We start from the raw sequence: 21,750 nt of genomic DNA, 5'->3' as shown, positions 1-21,750 counted from the left end.
TGCACCTGATAATGGCAACATGTCTGATAACTGGAGTATTATGCCCGGTGGACACTATGGACCAACAGTATGCTCATGGTCTCTTAAATAAGTACCAAAGAATGTCCCAATCTCGCCTGATGCTGGATAAAGAGCAAATGAAGATGATGGCTCTTAATATCAATGCCTTTTCTTTTAATTTCACCAAAGATTGTTTTGACTTTTCTATATGCTGTCCTTCCACAGATTATTTTTTTCTGATTTCTTCACATTTTTCCTGCTTCTATTTCACCTTTGCTTCCCTCTACTTTCTATTTCTTTCTTTGCTAAATGACTTATATTGCTGTATTCCTATCTTCCCCTGAACATTTTTGGATTTACTTCTTTTGTCAGTCAGTTGAAGTATTTCTTCTTTTACCCAAGGTTTCTTCACAGTTACCATCTTTGTTCCTATGCTTGTCTGTCTGTCCAGCTTTTGTGACTGCCCTTTTAGAGATGTTCATTTGTTTTCAACTGAATCGTCTGCTGTGGTATTCATTATCATATCATCTACAACGTAAAGAAATTCAAACACACCACATCATTCCTCAGTGCCTCATTTCTTTCCACTTTGATCCTTCTGGAACTTCTCTGAACTTCAGCCCACTCTTCATCATTATTAAATCTGTATATGTATCTGCTCAAGGATACATCTTGCAATCCAACATCTGATTTCGGAACATCCAACTGACCATGATGTAATCCAACTGATATCTTTCTGTGTATCTTGGCCTTTTCCAAGTATACCTCCCCCCTCAGGTGATTTTTTAGCAATATATTCACTGTTGCTAGCTGAAATTTATTACAGAATTGAATCAGTCTTTCTTTACTCTCATTTCTACTATGAACTTCTGTCCTCTCCTCCGCCTCCTATGACATGGCCATTGGCAAAACAAAGGAGAATTCTTATACCGCAACTCTTTGGCTGCCATTGCTGATGATTTTTGTTCAAGATTTTGGCAGTGGCTGAGTTCAGACTCCAGAGATTCTGATCTCTTATCAGAGATGCTACCTCTAGACCATGAGTTCTGTATATTGTCTATCGAAGCTACCCACTCATTTTGTATTTTATTCCATTCACCTATTTCAGAGAATTTTTGCCTAATACTATCTTTGAAACACTCAGAAAACCTCTGGTTCTTAAAATTTATTCAGTTCTCACATCATTATTTTCCTATTTTTTCGAATTTCTTCAGTTTTAATGTGTAGTTCATAACCAATAACCAGTAAATTGTAGTCCACTTCTACACCTGAAAAGGTTTCACAGTTAGTTTAAAATATGGTTTTGAATTCTCTGTATGTCTTTAAATGGTTTCTTATAATCTTTTTCATTAAAATATATTAATGATTTTCACTTGTTGTTGCTAGTAATGCAATACATGATTATAACACTAGAATGGGAATGCATCTACAAACACTTCAAAAGTTTAATGTTTGTACCGAAAAAAGATTTAGATGTGTAGAGGTGTACAGAATTCATCAACCCATGATGATCAAGAGAAAAGCATGGAATTTACTGTTGAACATTCTCCTTCTACTGTATTCTAGAAAGAATATCAGCTTAAATGCCTCTGTGTGCACTGCAATTAATCAGTTCTTGTCTTTGTTGTCCCTACAGATGTGATACAGAGGGGTCTGAACTATATTTCTTGAATCATCACTTAATACCAGTTCTTGAAATTTTGTAAGCAGGTTTTTATGTGATAATTGGTGTCTATCTTCAGTCATTTCTCAAGTCAGCTTTTTCAGCATTTCTGCATTTCAGCATTCTGCTATGAGTCACACAAACCTGTGAACATTCATGATGCCCTCCTTTGTATACATTCAATATTCCCTATTAGTCCTCTTTGGTATCGATCCCACATGTTTGAACAATATTCTAGAATGGTATGTAAGTGTCCTAGGCTCCTTTGTAGACAAATTGCATTTTTTCCAGTATCCTACCAATGAATCAAAGTCAGTCAACTGCTTCACCTATAACAGAGCCTCTGTGATCATCCATTTCATGCCTGAATAAATAGTTATGTAATTCATGCTCCACTATAATATCAGGATATTCAATAACTTTTATTGGTTTTATTGTACTCTAATTTCTTTCCATCTTTCAAAGACTTCTCCCTAAAAGATTCATTGGCTTGTGTAGCATAATAAACTAATGGAATTAGGTCATTAAATAATGAAGTATTGATGAGGTGTCTCACTTAGCACATGATTAAGACAACAAGTCACATAAAATATTCCACATGGATGACCCCAATACCTGGTAGAAAACCTCAAGTCAACAGATCACCAGGAAAGCCTGAAGAACTAAAACAGTGAAGTACATTATCCTGTCACATTAATGTAACCACCTGTCAAAAACCTGAATTAACCACCTTTTGGCAATGCAGATCACTGCGAATCATGCAGAAAAATAGTCTGGAAGGTACCAATAGGGATGTGGAGCTATTCCCACTGTAGTGCCATGGCCAGCTGCTAGCGTTTCTCTCTTGAGGATCCATGATACGAACAGCCTGATCAAGATGGTCCCACAGAATCTTGATTGGCTTTGAATCCAGAAAGTTTGGTTATCAGAGTAATACAGTAAACTCATCCTGGCGCTCTTCTAACCATGCACATACACTGTGAGCTTGGTGACACATTGCATTGTCCTGCAGGTAGATGCTTAGAAAAAACAAACTGCATGTAGCGGTGGACATAGTCTCCAAGGATAGATGCATACTTGTGTTGATCCACTGTGCCATCCAGAATGATAAGATCACTCAGGGAATGCCATGAAAATATTCTCCGGATCATAATGCTCCATTCTCCAGCCTGGACCCATCGCTTTCAGATGTTTCATGCCAACAGCCATCTGTCTGATGGAGTGTAAAACATGATCGATCAGAAAAGGCCACCTGTCAGCACACACCGGGCATCCAGTTGCAGTATTGGCATCCAAATTCCAGCCCTTTTCATCAACAAACAGCAGTCTGCATGAGTGCATGAACCAGGCACTTTCTGCAGAGGTTAATACGCAGCAACATTCGCTGAACAGTCATTGAGAAGACACTGAGTGTAGCCCCTTGGTTCATCTGGGTGGCCAGTTGCTCAACAGTTGCACATCTGTTCACCATACTTATCTCCACAGTTGTCATTCACTCCACATCTGTTCATCATACATAGCTCCACAGTTGCCATTCACCACTGCTATCTATGGCCCGTAGTGCACAACAGTTGCCTCAGCACTGGTTTTAGATAGCACCATTTTGCCAAGCATGGTATACTTTTACCATGGCAGCAAATGATCAGTTTACAAATTGAGCCATTTTGGAAATGCTTTTGCACTTGGCCCAAAAGCCAATGATGATGTCCTGTTGGATATCAGCTAAATAGTTTCTATTTTTGCATTAAGTCAATGACTGCACTGTTTTTCTCTTATCTTTTGACATGCTTTATATACCCTACAGTGCCAATGATGCCACTTGCTGTCTGTGTGAGGTTATTGCAAGATGACATTGAAAATAGGCAGTGGTCATTATTAATGTCCCTGGTCTGTTTAGTTAGCAAACTTCAGTTTATTAATACGATTTTGTCTGATGTCATTGTCTTTACAAGAGGATGTTATGGTTTTTTAATGATTATATTGACTTGGTTTATGTGAGGATGCTGAAATGCACTTGTTTCCCATCACACTGAATTAACAGACTTATGAATACGTATGAGGGAAGGTAACATTGAAGTCCATAGATTTCAGGACGACAGAAATATTGGAAACCCATACTAGTGGCTACCAGAGAGAATAATGATTAGAGTTTAACATTCCATGAGATTGTAGCAGACTGTGCAAGTCATAGTCATGGGTGACTGGAATTCGAGAGTAGGAAAAGGGAGAGAAGGAAACATAGTAGGTGAATATGGATTGGGGGTAAGAAATGAAAGAGGAACCTGTCTCGTAGAATTTTTCACAGAGCCATTAATTAATCATAGCTAACACTTGGTTCAAGAATCATGAAAGAAGGTTGTATACATGGAAGAATCTTGGAGATACTAAAAGGTATCAGATAGATTATATAATGGTAAGACAGAGATTTAGGAACCAGGCTTCAAATTCTAAGACATTTCCAGGGGCAGATGTGGTCTCTGACCACAATCTATTGGTTATGAATTGTAGATTAAAACTGAAGAAACTGCAAAAAGGTGGGAAATTAAGGATATGGGACCTTTATAAACTGACTAAACCAGAGGTTGTAGAGAGTTTGAGGTAGAGCATAAAGGAACAATTGACAGGAATGGAGGAAAGAAATACAGTAGAAGAAGAATGGGTAGCTCTGAGGGATGAAGTAGTGAAGGCAGCAGACGATCAGTTAGGTAAAAAGATGAGGGCTAGTAGAAAGCCTTGGGTAACAGAAGAAATATTGAATTTAATTGATGAAAGGAGAAAATATAAAAATGCAGTAAATGAAGCAGGCAAAAAGGAATACAAATGTCTCAAAAATGAGATCGACAGGAAGTGCAAAATGGCTAAGTGGGGATGGCTAGAGGACAAATGTAAGGCTGTAGAGGCTTATCTCACTAGGGGTAAGATAGATACAGCCTACAGCAAAATTAAAGAGGCCTTTGGAGAAAAGAGAACCACTTGTATGAATATAAAGAGCTGAGATGGAAACCCAGTTCTAAGCAAAGAAGGGAAAGGAGAAAAGTGGAAGAAGTATATAGAGGGTCTACACAAGGGCAATGTACTTGAGGACAATATTATGGAAATGGAAGAGGGTGTAGATGAAGATGAAATGGAAGATACAATACTGCGTGAAGAGTTTGACAGAGCACTGAAAGACCTGAGTCAAAACAAGGCCCCAGGAGTAGACAACATTCCATTAGAACTACTGACAGCCTTGGGAGAGCCAGTTATGACAAAACTCTACCATCTGGTGAGCAAGATGTATGAGACAGGCGAAATACCCTCAGACTTCAAGAAGAATATAATAATTCCAATCCCAAAGAAGACAGATGTGAAAATTACTGAACTATCAGTTTAATAAGTCACAGCTGTAAAATACTAAGGCAAATTCTTTTCAGACAAATGGAAAAACTGGTAGAAGCCGACCTTGGGGAAGATCAGTTTGGATTCCGTAGAAATGTTGGAACACATGAGGCAATACTGACCTTACACCTTATCTTAGAAGAAAGGTTAAGGAAAGGCAAACCTACATTTCTAGCATTTGTAGACTTTAGAGAAAGCTTTTGACAATGTTGACTGGAATACTCTCTTTCAAATTCTAAAGGTGGCAGGGATAAAATACAGGGAGCGAAAGGCTATTTACAATTTGTACAGAAACCAGATGGCTGTTATAAGAGTCGAGGGGCATGAAAGGGAAACAGTGATTGGGAAGGGAGTGAGACAGGGTTGTAACTTCTCCCCGATGTTATTCAATCTGTTTATTGAGCAAGCAGTAAAGGAAACAAAAGGAAAATTCGGAGTAGGAGAAGAAAAAAAACTTTGAGGTTCGCCGATGACATTGCAATTCTATCAGAGACAGAAAGGACTTGGAAGAGCAGTTGAATGGAATGGACAGTGTCTTGAGAGGAGTATATAAGATGAACATCAACAAAAGCAAAATGAGGATAATGGAACGTAGTCGAATTAAGTCGGGTGATGCTGAGGAAATTAGATTAGGAAATGAGACACTTAAAGTAGTAAATGAGTTTTGCTATTTGGGGAACAAAATAACTGATGATGGTTGAAGTAGAGAGGATATAAAATGAAGACTGGCATTGGCAAGGAAAGTGTTTGTGAAGAAGAGGAATTTGTTACCATTGAGTATAGATTTAAGTGTCAGGAAGTCGTTTCTGAAAGTATTTGTATGGAGTGTTGCCATGTATGGTAGTGAAATATGGATGATAAATAGTTTGGACAAGAAGAGAATAGAAGCTTTCGAAATGTGGTGCTACAGAAGAATGCTGAAGATTAGATGGGTAGATCACACAACTAATGAGGTGGTATTGAATAGAATAGGGGAGATGAGGAGTTTGTGGCACAACTTGACAAGAAGAAGGGACCGGTTGGTAGGGCATGTTCTGAGGCATCAAGGGATCACAAATTTAGCATTGGAGGGCAGTGTGGAGGGTAAAAATCATAGAGGGAGACCAAGAGATGAATACACTAAGCAGATTCAGAAGGATGTAGGTTGCAGTAAGTACTGGGAGGTGAAGAAGCTTGCACAGGATAGGGTAGCATGGAGAGCAAACCAGTCTCAGGACTGAAGACCACAACAACAACATGTGCAAGGGTAAAACTGTCTGTTACATTGTGAAAATTACTCAGAAAATATCAAAGACCTTATGCAGCCAGAAAGTCACAAATAGCTCCATTTCCTTATAACAATATTTCTGCAAGTATAATCTAAAACAGAGATTACAGCACACTCACAACCATATAAACAGTTGCTGTTGTGATGGAATTCACAGAAATAAAATTGAATATCATAAAGGAAATTCCATCCTAATTCATACTGCATGACCACAGAAAGAAAACTTTTCAATCTACTGGAAACTTTATGTTGAGTAATGGTCTCCAATATACAATGAATAATGTACTGCTACCTGAAAAAGCTGTTTTCATACATGATACAAATTAAAGTTTTTTTTTTTTTTAAAAAAAAAGTTACTTTTGTTTCATATTAAATCTACTGTACATTAAACCCATAAATGATACTGTATTACTTATACCTATTTCTTATTTTAGTGCTGCTTTCTGCCTTCATTGGTTACAAGTATCTCTCTCAGTGCAAGAATAAACCTGAAACTAAAAATGATATTCAACAAGAAGATGTAATGAATTATGGTGCAGAGGAAGAAAGCAAAAATGGCACGCCTGTAAGCATGAAACTGCTGAGGATACCTGTTAATGGAACAGATACTACAGTTTCCATGGAACTGCACAGTATGTAAAATTTTTACAGGAAATGCTTCAGTAATCCTTGTCTGTAACCTTAATATCAGAAACATTAATGTTTTAAAAATAAAAAGTTCACTGAAAGAAATAAGCAAGTCTTAGACATATTAGCAATAAAATAATATTTCTCTTCAGATATAAAAATTCTATACTCCTTATGCTCTGCACATAAAAAAATATTCTCTCCTTAAATTTTCCTTTGTGTGAAGCATCCATGATGAATGTATTCTAAGGAGAGTGAAGCAAAAAGCATGCACAATATTAAGTGACAAAAGTGGTTAATCAGACTGAAACCAAATTAATGCACTGTGTTGATCACCAATTGTTTGAGATACTGACAAGCTCAACATTCTGTTTCTGTCAACTTTCTACATTTTATATGCAGATAATGAGGGTACCCAAGAGCATCCACAATAATTCATGCAATGTTTTAGGGGGAGGGGGAGACTCAAAAACTGTGCTCTCTTCTTATTTCATTTTATTAATATTGTAATGGATGCCATCCTTTTTGAATTATTGATCTAAAACTGTAGACTCAAATTATCAATAAAACATCATCCAGAATTTTATTAATTACATTCTCAGAAAATTGTTTTGAGCAATTAGGTCAGAATCCCATGCGAAGTGTAAATGGTTGTGATAACATACTAGACCTCTTAGCAACAAACAGTACTGAGCAAATAGAAAGTGTCATTATCAAGACAGGGAATTGTAACCATAAGGTCACTGCAGCAAAACTGAATACCAAAACATCCAAACCCACCAAAAATAAATGTGAAATATATGTATTTAAAAAAGCAGACAAAATTCAGTTGTCAGCTTCTTATGAGAAAATATCCACTCCTTCCAAACTATGTAAGCTTCAGTCAGATGTGGCTTAAATTCAAAGAAATAGTATTGACAACAGTTGAGAAATTCATTTTAAGTGAATCAGTAAGGTATGGAGGGATCCCCCTTACACCAAAACAACCAAGACACTTTTGTAGAAGCAACAAAAAAAAGTATACCAGATTTAAAAGAATGCAAATCCTTCAAGATTGTGAATGTTTTGCATAAGCTTGACTTGACATAGCTCAGACTTCAATGCAAGATACTTTTAGTGGTTTCTGCAATGAAATTCTGTCTCAAAATCTGACAGAAAACCCATAGGGAATCTGGTCATATGTAAAGTACATCAGCAACAGCACACAGTCAATATCTTCAGTGCATGATAGCAATGATAATATTACAAGTGAATATTCCAGAATTCAGATTACTAACAGCTGCCAATGTGAGTAACTTCAAATCAAGTACTTGTTGTAGTAAAGCATCTTAATTCATTAGGAAAGGCGAGTCTTGTAGTCAAAACCATATACCAGTTAGACTCCCTTTGGGGACGCTGATGTAATAGCTCTATATTTAACAATCATATTCAACAGCTTTCTAGACAAAAGACCGGTACTTAAGGGCCGGGAAGTTGCACAGGTCACATTAATACACAAGGAATCGAATAGAAGTACTCCCTTGACTATAGACCCTTATTACAGACATCAATTTGTAGTATGATTTTGTAGCATGTACTGTGTTCATTCATTATGAAATACCTCAAAGGTAATGATTGATTGACACACATTCAGCACAGAAAATATTGTTCTTGTGAAACACAACTGGCCCATTATTCATAATAAGTTATTAATTATATCAACAGAGCAACTCAAGTTGATTCCATATTCCTGGATTTACGGAAGGCTTTTGATACAATTCTTCACACATGGCTTCTAATCAAATTTTGTGCCCACAGAGTAGCTTTTCAGCTGATTGAGTGGATTTGTAACTCCCTGTCAGAAATGACAGTTTGTAGTACCTAAATGGAGCTCATTGAGTGCAAAAGAAATTATATCTGTCATTACTAAGGATATGTTATTGGCCCTCTACTGTATCTGATCTGTATAAATAATTTGGGAAAAATGTGAACAGCCATCTTAGATTGTTTACAGGTGCTGCTGTTGTTTACTGTCTAATAGTCATCAGAAAACCAATACAATTACAAAATGATTTAGACATGATATCTATAAGATGCAAAAAGTGATAGTTGACCCTGAACAATAAAAAGTGCAGGTTCATCCCAATGAGTACTAAAAAGTATCCATTAAATTTCATTACACAACAAATAATACAAAAACAGTACTTAGGGATTACGATTACGAGCAACTTAAGTTGAAACCATCATGTAGGAAATGTTGTTGGGAATGAGAATCAAAGATTTCATTTTATTGACATAACTTTTAGAATGAAGAAGTTCTTTTGCTAAAGGGACTGTCTACATTAGAATAGTTCATCCTCTGCAAGAGTATTGCTGTATGGTAAGGGATCCTTACCAGTCAGGATTGATGGAGGTTACCTAAAAAGTTTAGAGAAGGACAGTTTGTTTTCCATTATCACAAAATGGAGCATCATGGATAAAATATGTGAACTGGGATTAAAGTCATTAAAATCAAGGTGTTCATCATTGCAGTGAAATCTTTGAATGATATTTCAATCACCAACTTTCTCCTCTAAATATGAAAATATTTTGCTGATGACCACCCACATAGGCCGAAATGATCATTGTAATAAAATAAGAAAAATCAGAGCTTGCATGGAAAGGTTTAGGTGTTCAGTCTTTCCACATGTTATTGGAGAGTGGAACAGTTGAGAAATAATCTGACTGTGGCTCTGTGAACCCCCTGTTAAGCACTTGACATGAACTGCAGACTACTGCAATGCAGATGATGTAGATGCATCAAACAAAGTGACCCATAAATTAGTAAAAATATAGCTGTAAAAATATTTACAAAATATATTTTAATCATATCACAAACAAATGAGGCATTAAACTTATTGAAGAGCATCAAGTGTTAGATTACTTAATGGTGAAGGAAGGGTAGAGGACTTGGAAAGAGAACTGTATAGTTTCAACTTAAATATAGTGAGAATTATTGAAGCGTGACACATGAAGATCAAGAGTTCTAGTGATGTGAGTACAGTGTTACCAGCACAAAATCAAATAGCTAACAAGAAAATAGGAATGCAGGTGAATTACTATGAATAGTACAGTAAATGAACTATCAGAATACATAGAAAACTATGATCCACTACAACATTAGAAATATATATATGCGAACTAGCTCTGCGAATGTTAAAGAGGTTGAAAAAATGTATGATAGAAAAAAATTCAGTCTGTAACTGCAAATTACTTATATTAGAAGATAGATAGGAAAATCAGCATTTATTACATTTCTAATTTTAGAAGCAGATATGGACTGTATTTGACTAATTATTGAATGTAAGAGTGTCATTCTGAAAGTAATGCCTCCTATATTTACTAATGGAAATAACAGGAATACAGAAATCACAACAGCACAGATAAACAGAGTAATATTTCAGCTGCAGACTATCATTTTTCCACACAGTCACCACCATATGTTGTGCACTTTTGGCAATGATGATCCAGAGCCTCCATGCTGCACATGTAAAAATCAGAACCAGCTGAGGCTAACCACTTCCTTACAGCTTTGACAACAGCATCCAAGTCTTGAAAATGTTCGCCCTGCAGTCCATCTTTCAGTGGCCCAAAGAGATGGAAGTCTGAAGGAACTAAATTGGGACTGTACAGTGGATGTAGTATGACAGTCCAGCCAAATTTTGCAGTGAGTTGCATGCTTACAAAATTGGTGTGGAGTTGCAGGTGAAAGTTGGTCTTCTTCTTTGGCCTTACCCTGGAAATTCGGACTTTCACCTTAGTCAGTGTCATCTTGTAGTGTGCTGAACTGACAGTTTCTCCAGGATCCAGAACAGCCAAACTAAGCAGACCCTGACTCTCACAGAACACTGTGTACATCACTTTGCCTGTAGAGGGCTTAGATTAGATTAGATTAGATTAATACGTGTTCCATAGATCATGAATATGACACTTCGTAATGATGTGGAACGTGTCAGGTTAATGAAAGATGTCTGTACAAGATATTACATTAACAAAATACTGCATGACACTAATGCTTAAGTTAGTTTTTTTCCCTCCCTTAATTTATATCTAAAAATTCAGCCAATGAGTAGAAGGTGTTGTCATCTAGAAATTCTTTTAATTTATTTTCAAATGTTGGTTGACTATCTGTCAGGCTTTTGATGCTGTTTGGTAGGTGACCAAAGACTTTTGTGGCAGCATAATTTACCCCCTTCTGTGCGAAAGTCAGATTTAACCCTGCATAGTGAAGATCATCCTTTCTCCTCGTGTTATAGCTATGCACACTGCTATTACTTTTGAACTGGGCTGGATTATTAATAACAAATTTCATAAGTGAATATATATACTGTGAGGTTACTGTGAGGATCCCTAGATCCTTAAATAGATGTCTGCAAGATGACTGTGGGTGGGCTCCAGCAATTATTCTGATTACACGTTTTTGAGCAATGAATACTTTTCTACTCAACAATGAATTACCCCAGAATATGATACCATACGAAAGCAGTGAATGAAAGTAGGCATAGTAAGCTAATTTACAGAGATTCTTATCACCAAAATTTGCAACAACCCTAATAGCATACGTAGCCGAACTCAGACGTTTCAGCAGACCATCAATGTGTTGCTTCCAGTTTAACCTCTCATCAATGGACACACCTAAAAATTTTGAAAATTCTACCTTAGCTACAGACTTCTGTTCAAAGTCTATATTTATTACTGGAGTTGTGCCATTTACTGTACGGAACTGTATATACTGTGTTTTATCAAAATTTAGAGAGAGTCCGTTTGCTGAGAACCACTTAATAATTTTGTGAAAAACATCATTTACAATTACATCACTTAGTTCTTGGTTTTGGATGTTATTACTATACTTGTATCATCAGCAAAAAGAACTAACTTTGCATCTTCATCAATATGGAATGGAAGTCATTAATGTATATCAAGAACAGTAAAGGACCTAAGACCGAACCCTGTGGGACCCCGTGCTTGATAGCCCCCCAGTTTGAGGAATCAGCTGTTGTATTAACAGTACATGAACTGTGTCTTGAATTTCTTCCTTGACAGAGAATTCACATGTCATCATTCCATGGCTGTCTTTTGGATTCTGGCTCGTAGTGGTGACACCATGTCTCATCGCCGGTGGCGATGCTATTCAGGAAATCACCACCTTCAGCTTCATATTGGTTCAGGAGGCCTCAACAGATTTCCATTGATGAGTTTTTTGTCCTTCTGTAATCATCTTTTGGACCCGTCTAGCACAGACTTTGCAATAATCAAGATGTTCCAACATTGTTTCCAAGGCATTACAGCCAATATTCAGCTTTATACATGATTCTATGACCATTATCTGCCAATTAGCATGAATGAGTTGATCAAGACGCTCTTGATTGTGAGGGATGACAGCTGTGTAGCGTTGAGTGGGCCATGGCTTGTTATTCACACCATTTTCACCACCTTGGAAATGCAATACCCATTGTCTCACATTGCTCACCTCTATTGTATCATCTCCATACACCTTTAGCAAGCATTGATGGATTTCAACCCTCACAATTTCTTCAGCACTGAAGAGTTCAGTCACACATCGCTGTTTTATATGAGCGTCCATATCAGACTCCACTTTGGAACACTCCTCTGCTGGCACCAGGTACCGCAAAACAATGGAACCACTGGCAAATGAGAGAGAAAGGTTCAAGCATTAGCACTACACCAACAACATCTGACACAGACATCCAAATTCACCACAAAAAATAGGAGGCATTATTTGTGCAATGACCCTTTCATAGATTAAAGCTGAAGAAGCTGCAGACTACACCAATGACATCCGGCGCAGACTTCCAAAGACACCACAAAAAATTGGAGGCGTTCTTTGTGCAATGACCCTTTCATGGATTAAAGCTGAAGAAGCTGCAGAAAGATAAAAGTTCAAAGACATAGGATGTAACTAAGTTGAAACAACTGGAGGTTGGTGAGAGCAAGATTAATTTACTTCCTAGATATTGGAAAGCATCTACTTATTTGATAATTGTTGCATTGCAAATTACATCCTTCATTTTTTCATTTTTCCTACTGATTTTCACTACTTCATTTTCTGTTAAGCTGCCTGCTTCTTCAACTACTCTCTGCCAGGTGTTTAGGTGTTCTTCCAATTTATTCTCCATTTTCTTCCCAAATCATCACATCATCTGCATTTGCTTTTGGCCCTTGGCTGGCTTTCCTTATGATCTTGTCCATGACTATACTAAAAAGTACTGGTGAGCACGCACTTCCTTGCCAAACCCCTGTTTGATATAAACCACTCTCAGTTTTTGCCATATATCACAACACAATTCAGGCATTTTTGTACATATTTCTGATTCTCGGTTGTTTTCCTTTTGACAATTTCAGTCTATTCAAACCTTGCCATAACTCTTTCCTTTTGACAGTGTTATAAGCCTTTTTTATATCTATGAATGCAACTGCAATGCATTGTAATATTTGTTGTTCTTCTCTTAATTGTGGTTTTATCTTATTCCTGATTTTCTGTAAAATTATCTTTTCATAAAATCTTCATGCAGTGACATAGCGGTATTGTTCATCTATAATTCTCACGGAGTACCTTGTTACCCTTCTGAAAGATAGGTATAACAGTTGCCTTTGTCCAGCCTTCAGGGATCTTTTCAAATGTCCATATGATCCTCATTATTCTATTCAACTACTGAATTCTGATACGTCCTGAAACTTTGATCATTTCCACTGTGATGTCATCATTTTCCATTTCTAATACAGCTTTCTCTACATCCAATATTTGCAGATATTCTCTTTCTATTACATCTGTGATAGTGATATTTCTTTCATCTCCCTCTGTCTCACCACATATATTTGTTTCATTCTGTCTATCATACAGTTTTTGGAATTATTCTTTCCATACTTTCAAAACTCCTTCTTCCTTCTAGATGGGATTTTGTTCTTTGTTGATGGCTTCTGAAGTATTTTCTTTTTGCTTCATTCCATTACCTAATACATGGTATAATATTTCTCTGTCATCCTTAAAATTCTCCTCTATATCATTTATGAATTTTTCCCAAGACATCTTCTTACCCAGTGCTACAATTTTCTTTACTGCTCTGATTAGTTATTTTCAATAACGCTCATAGCATAAGTAGCTGAACCTAACCATTTCAGCAGACCATCAATTTGTTTCTTTCAGTTCAATTTCTCATCAGTGCACACACCCAGAAATTTTTAATATTCTGCCTTAGTAACAGACTTCTGTTCAAAGTCTACATTTATCAATGGTGTTATTCCATTTACTGCACATTATTGTATGTACTGTGCTTTCTCAAGACTTAATGAGAATCCATTTGCAGAGAACCACTTAATAATTTTCTGAAAAGCATTATTTACAATTCCCTCGGCTGATTCTTGTTTCTTGGGTGTGATTACTATACAAGCAGTAAAGGACCCAAGACTGTACCCTGTGGAACACTATTCATGATATGTCCCCAGTTAGAGACTCTGCTGATTTTTGTAGACTATCTATACAGTTAATTTCAACTTCTGAATCCTTCCAGTTAAACATGAATTAAACCATTTGTGCACTGTCTCACTCATACCACAATAATTAAGCCCATCTAAAACAATTTCATGGTTACACAGTCAAAAGCCTTTGAGAAATCACAAAATATCAGAATGGGCGATGTTCAGTTATTCAAAGCATTTAATATTTGATCAGTGAAAGCATATAAAGCATATTCTGTTGAATAGCCTTTCTGAAAACCAAACTGACATTTTGTTAGTACTTCATTTTTACAAATGTGTGATGCTACTCTTGAATACATTACATTTTCGGGAATTTTGGATAAAGCTGTCAGTAGTAAGATTTGGCAGCAGTTGTTAGCATCAGACCTATCCCCTTTATTATCCAATGATTTAGCAATAGCGTATTTCATCCTGTCTGGAAAAATGCCATGTTTCAGTAAGCTGAGAAGCCTACTTATCTGTTGGGAACAAGCTTTTAGTACTCTGTTGGATATGGCAAAATTCCATGTGAGCTTTTACTTTTCAGTGACATTATTATTTTCTTAATTTCAGTAGGAGAGATGGGTTGAATTTCAATTTTATCAAACTGCATAGGTATTGCCTCCTCCATATGCTGGCTTTCATTTTCTAATGAATAGCTGAATCATATTTTCTCTTTAACACTTAAAAATGATTGTTAGAAAGGTTTTGTGCTTCTGACTTTTTGTTAACAAACTTTTCATTGAGTTTGTAAATAAAATAGAAAGAAACTTCCACATGGGAAAAATATATTAAAAACAAAGATTCCAAGACTTACCAAGCGGGAAAGTGCCGGCAGACAGGCACATGAACAAAACACACAAACACACACACAGAATTACGAGCTTTCGCAACTGGCAGTTGCTTCGTCAGGAAAGAGGGAAGGAGAGGGAAAAATGAAAGGATGTGGGTTTTAAGGGAGAGGGTAAGGAGTCATTCCAATCCCGGGAGCGGAAAGACTTCCCTTAGGGGAAAAAAAGGACAGGTGTACACTCGCACACACACACGCACACACACACACACACACACACACATATCCATTCGCACATACACTGTATGTAGTTTCTCCAGAAGTAATTCATGGTTGACATGATCAAAAGCTTTAGTGAGATCAAGAAACACACCTGTTGTGTGTTTTCTATCATTGAGTGCTCTATAGATTTCATTTAAAAATGAGTATAATGCTCCATTTATTGATCTCCCTTTCCTAAACCCAAACTGGTGAGGCCTTAGTATGCAGTTACTTTCCAAGAAATGTATAGCACAGTCATATAATGATTTTTCGAGGACTTTTGATGAGCTTTATAAGACTGAGATGGGTCTGTAGTTGTTTAGATCACTCCTTTCCCCTTTTTTTAAACAGAGGAATAACTTTTGCTGCTTTAAAAATTCTAGGAAATTGACCTGATGATAAAGAGCAGTTTATTATATCTGACAGTGGTTCACACACATGATGGCAGACTCTTTTTAAAAGACAATCAGATATACCATCAAGACCACAGGAATGTTTGTTTGGTCTCTGCCTTATAATATTGCATATTTCATTTGGTGTAACTGGGTCAAGGAAAATTGATTGTGGGAATACTGCTGAATCTGAGTGATGAGAGAGTGCAGGAGTCTTGATTAAAGAAGAAAACTTGTCACCAATATTTGTGAAATGGTCATTAAATATTTCACATAATTGCTTACAATCAGTGATAACACCATCCTAATCTTTAATGCAGGTTATTGAGTGTGTCTTGTCTTTCTTGCCAACTGTTTCATTTATCAATCTCCACACAGCTTTTGATTTATTACTTGAGTTGATAATGAATTGCCTATTATACATTTTCTTTGCTTCATGAATTACCTTGTTTAGAATTCTTTTATACTGCTTGAAATAGTTACAGAATACCTCACTGTCTATAGTTTTACTGTAGGCATATAGCAGTCTCTTATTTCTGCAAGAGGTTTTTATTCCTAGTGTTAACCATTGTTTATTGGACAGTTAAGATGTGTATTTTTTGCTGTAGGTTTGATTGGGAATGCCACTTCATAGCAGTGTTGCAAGATACTCATAAATTCATTAGCCTTTCTGTCAACATTTCTGGCACAATATACACCTTTCCAATCAGCTTTATGGAGCAGAAGTGAGAAATGTGCTATATTATTTTTATTGCCAGTTGATCTTTTGTAAGTCTGTTGGGGAGGTTCTGTCTGTCTATTAGCATCTTGCATGGTCATATTCAGTATCAAACAGTTGTGATCTGATATACCGTTGGAGATGTTGTCCAGTTTGCAGACAGATGACATGTTAATGTTAACCAAAACAGCATCTAATGCAGAGGAACTGGTATTAGTTGTTCTAGTAGGTTTTTTGTTTAAGTTTATCGTGTTATAACATTGCAATATATTCACTATTTTCTGGGAAGCAGTGGATTCTACTAGGAAATCTATATTCAAGTCTCCACGTAAGATAATACTGGGATATTTTAAACTTTTGTTCCTTGTGCTTTGCATATTCTGGAAGAAAACACAAAATTTTGACTTTTTGTGTGAGTACCCCTAATATCAGACAGACACACTACATTCACATCTGCCTTGATTTTGGGACCAGCAGTCAAAATATAGGCCTTTTGTGGTTTACCTAAGTTGTGTAAGACAAGTCCCACGGCATTTCCTTTCAAAAGGACATGCCCAATGTCTCTGCTCATCAATCCTCAATGTTGATGAGATGTTAAAACTTACTCTCTCTTCTTTTCTTTCTTATTGACCACAGGACTGCAGTAGAACTGCTATTGCACCAAGGAACAGTGAACAATGTGACCAGTGAGAAAACAAAACAAACCTAATTATGTAGTGACTGATAATACTACCTTGTTTCCTGTAATGCTGAGCAGTAGCAATCTGCAGTTCATTAGAAACAGAAATCAATTGTAGAAGTGTAGGAGAATTCTGTGTATAATGAAAATTTCAAATTCAGTATGATCAAATGTCCATTAAAAGGGGATTGAAAAGGATAGCAAAGGAAAGTGGAATGTTAAATAATATGGGTTATACGAACGACTGAAGGTGCTAGTTGGTACTGACGTGTAGGGAAGATTATCATGAAAACCACAAGTTGACTAAAAATTACATGATTTGGTAAAGACAGGCTTTGAATGTATATGTGTTGTCACCATTTGGAGTAGAAAAGCAAGAAGTGAAGCATAGACTAGTAGCATGGTGTCCTGTTGATTCAAAAATGAAAAATAACTGAAACTGTGAACACTAATAATAGAGAAAGTAATTTTCGCTTGTAAGAATCCATAGATTGTAAAATTGTAATTTTCATTTGTAAGGATCCACAGACTGTAAGTTTTCTTGGTCATTGCTGCAATAATGTTATGCTGAAAATATTTCTGAATCTTATCAGTATGATTTACCTACTGGCATTTTCAGAGATGTTGCCTTGTAATTGTTGTTGTAGAGTGACTCAAATATATAATATTTATGATAAATTATATAACTCACATTTAGATATTTAAATACAAACATGTTTGTTTACATACAAAAACCTTATTGTTTCTGGATAATGGAACCACTGCTGACTTTTTACATATAATAAGCTGTATGAAGTACAGCTGAAATTGTTTTGTACTTCTGAAATATTTATTCATTGTTTTCAGCTCTCAAACCCACCTCTGGACCAAATATGAAATGTCTAATTACCTATAAAAATAGGATTGATGCTGAGCTGCTCTCTGAAAATCAAGATGATTCAAAGGTATATTATTATGAAGGTGGTGGGACAACATCAAGTTCATTTTCATCTTTGTGTGCAGGTACATATATGTTATACCTAATATTTTGTTGGTTACTAAGCACCTTTGGCTCAACTGAGCAGATGGTCATTATCTGTTGGTACTTTCATTATTTTATTTAGTCTCTGGATATTCTATATTGAGTGAAATTGCGTTAAATTATCCTATTTCATCATAATTTCTTGTACAAAATGTTGATTTGTATTGGTTAACAATATCACGCATAAGGTGGTATTAGCAAGGAAGATGTATGGTGTTTGGTCCATAACTGAATTTCCAAGAAGTTACTTCGAGCATTCCACATCCTTAGTTCCTGCCCCCCCCCCCCCCCCCCTAGAGAAAGGGCAAAGAGGTAGGTATATCATCTAAAATACCAGCTTAAGTGCATGTATAGTAAAATAAATGATTGTAAATTGGGGTAATGGTTGAACAAAGAATACCAGAAATCTCTTGCTTGGTGACAATATCAGTAAAAAAGGGAGAGAAGCTATAGAGAAAGGTAAATAAAAACATAAATCATAAATTAATAAAAATATATGTTATTAACATGCTAAAGAATGTTTGAGAGAAGAATGTCAGTATGTTAAGCAATTTAAGGGCACTTTAGTTTGTAATACAGAACATCAAAAATGCATTATAGCATGTTACCTTAATATTATGCAGCAATACAACTGACACCAAAAAATATTTGTTCTGCAGAAACTGCAAAAAGAACATTGTGTAAAGTTGATGACTGAGCCTCCTGTAGGAAGCTCTTTTAGGCTGTAGAGATTCTTACACTTACGTGCCAATACAAAGAAGTCCAGAAAAATGTAGGCACATGTTGATAGTTAATACATTCAGAATAAAATGACTTATCATTGCAGTTTTGCACATTAGCATAGCCCATTGTTTTCTCGACTGATCTAGGCGTGTGTTTCCGAGCACCTGACAGTGCAGCATTGAATGAAGTAAGATTTGAATGAAGTAAGATTGTCGCTTGATCAGCACAAGACCATATTGCAGTGCTACTGGAAGTACGGAAACATGGTGAGGGTACAGTGGCAATGGCGTAATATGTACCAAACTCAGCCACAAACAAGTACAACAATATACTGGAGAAATTTGAAGCCAAAGCGTCTGTTCAGGGTGTGCATAAGGAAACGTCTGGCTGACCAAAAACATCAACAACTCTATCTTCCAGTGCTGCTGTGTCAAAATATTTTACTACGTCTCTTCATAAATCTGTGAAGCAAGGTGCACGTGAAAGTGAGGTAAGGTAATCAAGCATATGACATATTCTGAAGGCTGCAAAGTGGAAAGTGTGCATTCCAAGATCACTGCACACTATGAGTAAGGACAACCTGGATCAAAGGATGGAGTACCGCAAGTGGCTTGATGGCATGCTGAATGAGAATGGACAGTTTTCAGGGATGATTATCTTGTCTAGTGAAGTGCAATTAAAATGAAACGGTACTGTAAATTGCCACAACTGCATGTACTGAACTACCAAGAATCCTCATGTTCACATGAACAAACATGTTACCTACCAGGTGTTAATGTGTGGTAAGGTCTGTTATTGCATGATTTGATTGGCTCATTCTTCGTTGAAGGTACTACAAATGGTATCATCATATGCTGCAAGCATCGATTTTACCTGCCATCCAAGATGTGTATGGAAATGAAAGATTTTACCTACAGCAAGATGGCACTCCACCTCACTACCACAGAGATGTCAGAGCCTACTTGGATGAAAATCTATCTCGATGATGGATAGGTCAAAAAGAAGCTGTTGAGTACCCACCATGGTCCCCAAACCTTATACATCTTGACTTGTACCTATGAGGGACCTTGAAAAATGAAGTTTCTCAACAGAAGCCAGCTACACTGAATGAGCTATGAGAAACCATTGAGGCATACTGTGCAGCTATCACACAAACAACACTGTCAGCTGTAATTTGGTCAACAGTTCAGTGGCATCAATATTGATGGCTGATAATGGGGGTCACTTTGAACACATAAAATAACCTGCCTCCTGTGCAAGAATTGTAACTGTGTGTCATTTTGTTCCATTAATATTGACTATCAAAGAGTGTCTACATTTTTCAGGCCCCTCTGTGTAGTTGCTACCTTGTGATATTTGTGCTTAATAACAAAAGTATAATTCACAACCATAATACTTTTTGCAAAAATAATCTCCATATTGATTATAGGGTTCAGAATACAGTTTTACATTCTGGTTTAAAAGTTTATAGCAGGGTAGTAGTAGGATATCAGGGAAGAAATTTAAAAATCCTCAGTAATTAAAATTATAAAGAAGTTATTAGCCCTCCTTATATAATTTATGAGAATATTTGACCTCATGGATGTAATTACTACTTAACTCTAATGTTCATGTCAAACATGTGCTAAGTGTGCCACTATATAGGCAGCTGAAAGTGTTTTGTGTAAAATACATGAATGCTTTATTGAAAGTAGTGGATAAAAACAGCAGCTGCTTTGTGTTAGAGAAGGAGCAAAGGCCTTTTGTGAATGAGTTGCTTTTATCATAATATAACTACATAAAATTCCATGATCTAAAAGTAATTCTCATAGTTATCAGTTGTGATAGATTAGCACCAGTCATAATTTATTGTTAGTATTTGTTACAAAAGTTTCCCACATTGGCTGTTACTGCCTGTATATCTTGACATGTTCCACATCCCTGGAGGCTCAGTTTTATGATGAGATTTATGGTGCAGGATATGTTATTCAATGAATGAAAACATGTTTTCAACTCATTTAGTTTTAGAGGAATACATGTTGAATAATAATTTCATACTTGTGTTAATTTGTTGTAGATTTTCAGGAGAATGGTCATGAGATTCTAAATTTGGCACCAAGGAAATCACTTTGCATTCTGTTGGAGAAACAGTGCCAAACAGAATCATAACAAATGGATCACATGCTATTTACTCTTCAAACCACTGAATTTGAAAAAGTTGTGTAACTCATTTTAATAAGCCTCCAGACATTTCTCAAAACTGGACTGTGATGCCTCCTGGGAAGGAGCTAACAATACTTGAAATAACTTCACCTAAATGTATAAAAAAACATTTCAGACTGAATTCAAGTGCCTATGAGAAGAATTTCATAGAAATAATGTAACTGCAATTATGTAAAAATATAACAATTTAATTACTGCACTCATTATTGCAGACTTTCCATAAGTAAGTCTCAGAATGCTTTATGTTTGTATCAGTACCTATGCAACAGTCAAAATTGTATGAACCTCTGGTGCAGTCCATAGAAGAGGTAAATGAGATATGGATGGAATCTCTCAAAGTAGTAGTTTCAGATGTATCATAAGATTACTGAAGTGCAACATACAGTATTTTTTGTACTTGTAAGGAATGTACATATTTTTAGTATAAATTATTTTGATACCTGTTTGTACAAATTTGATATCAAAATGTTACTGATAATCCAAAGTCTCTGCTTTGTGGAATAGATATAAATGTTGTATAATTTAGTGACTGGAT

The 21,750-nt window shown here is 36.3% G+C and overlaps 1 protein-coding gene across 1 annotated transcript; it reads left to right on the top strand.

Moving 5' to 3' along the window:
* Positions 1-6,879: 6,879 nt before the first annotated feature.
* On the top strand, positions 6,880-21,340 carry LOC126278796 (uncharacterized). The gene is made up of 3 exons (XM_049979071.1): positions 6,880-6,940; positions 18,116-18,271; positions 21,070-21,340. Exons 1-3 carry the CDS (start codon positions 6,880-6,882, stop codon positions 21,159-21,161), a joined length of 309 nt encoding a protein of 102 aa, XP_049835028.1. The 3' UTR covers positions 21,162-21,340.
* Positions 21,341-21,750: the final 410 nt, after the last annotated feature.

The sequence above is a fragment of the Schistocerca gregaria genome, chromosome 6 (assembly GCF_023897955.1).
Source record: "Schistocerca gregaria isolate iqSchGreg1 chromosome 6, iqSchGreg1.2, whole genome shotgun sequence".
NCBI classification, from domain to species: Eukaryota; Metazoa; Arthropoda; class Insecta; order Orthoptera; family Acrididae; genus Schistocerca; species Schistocerca gregaria.
Note: the sequence above shows the minus strand (reverse complement) of the source record. Positions and strands in the feature narration are given on the sequence as shown.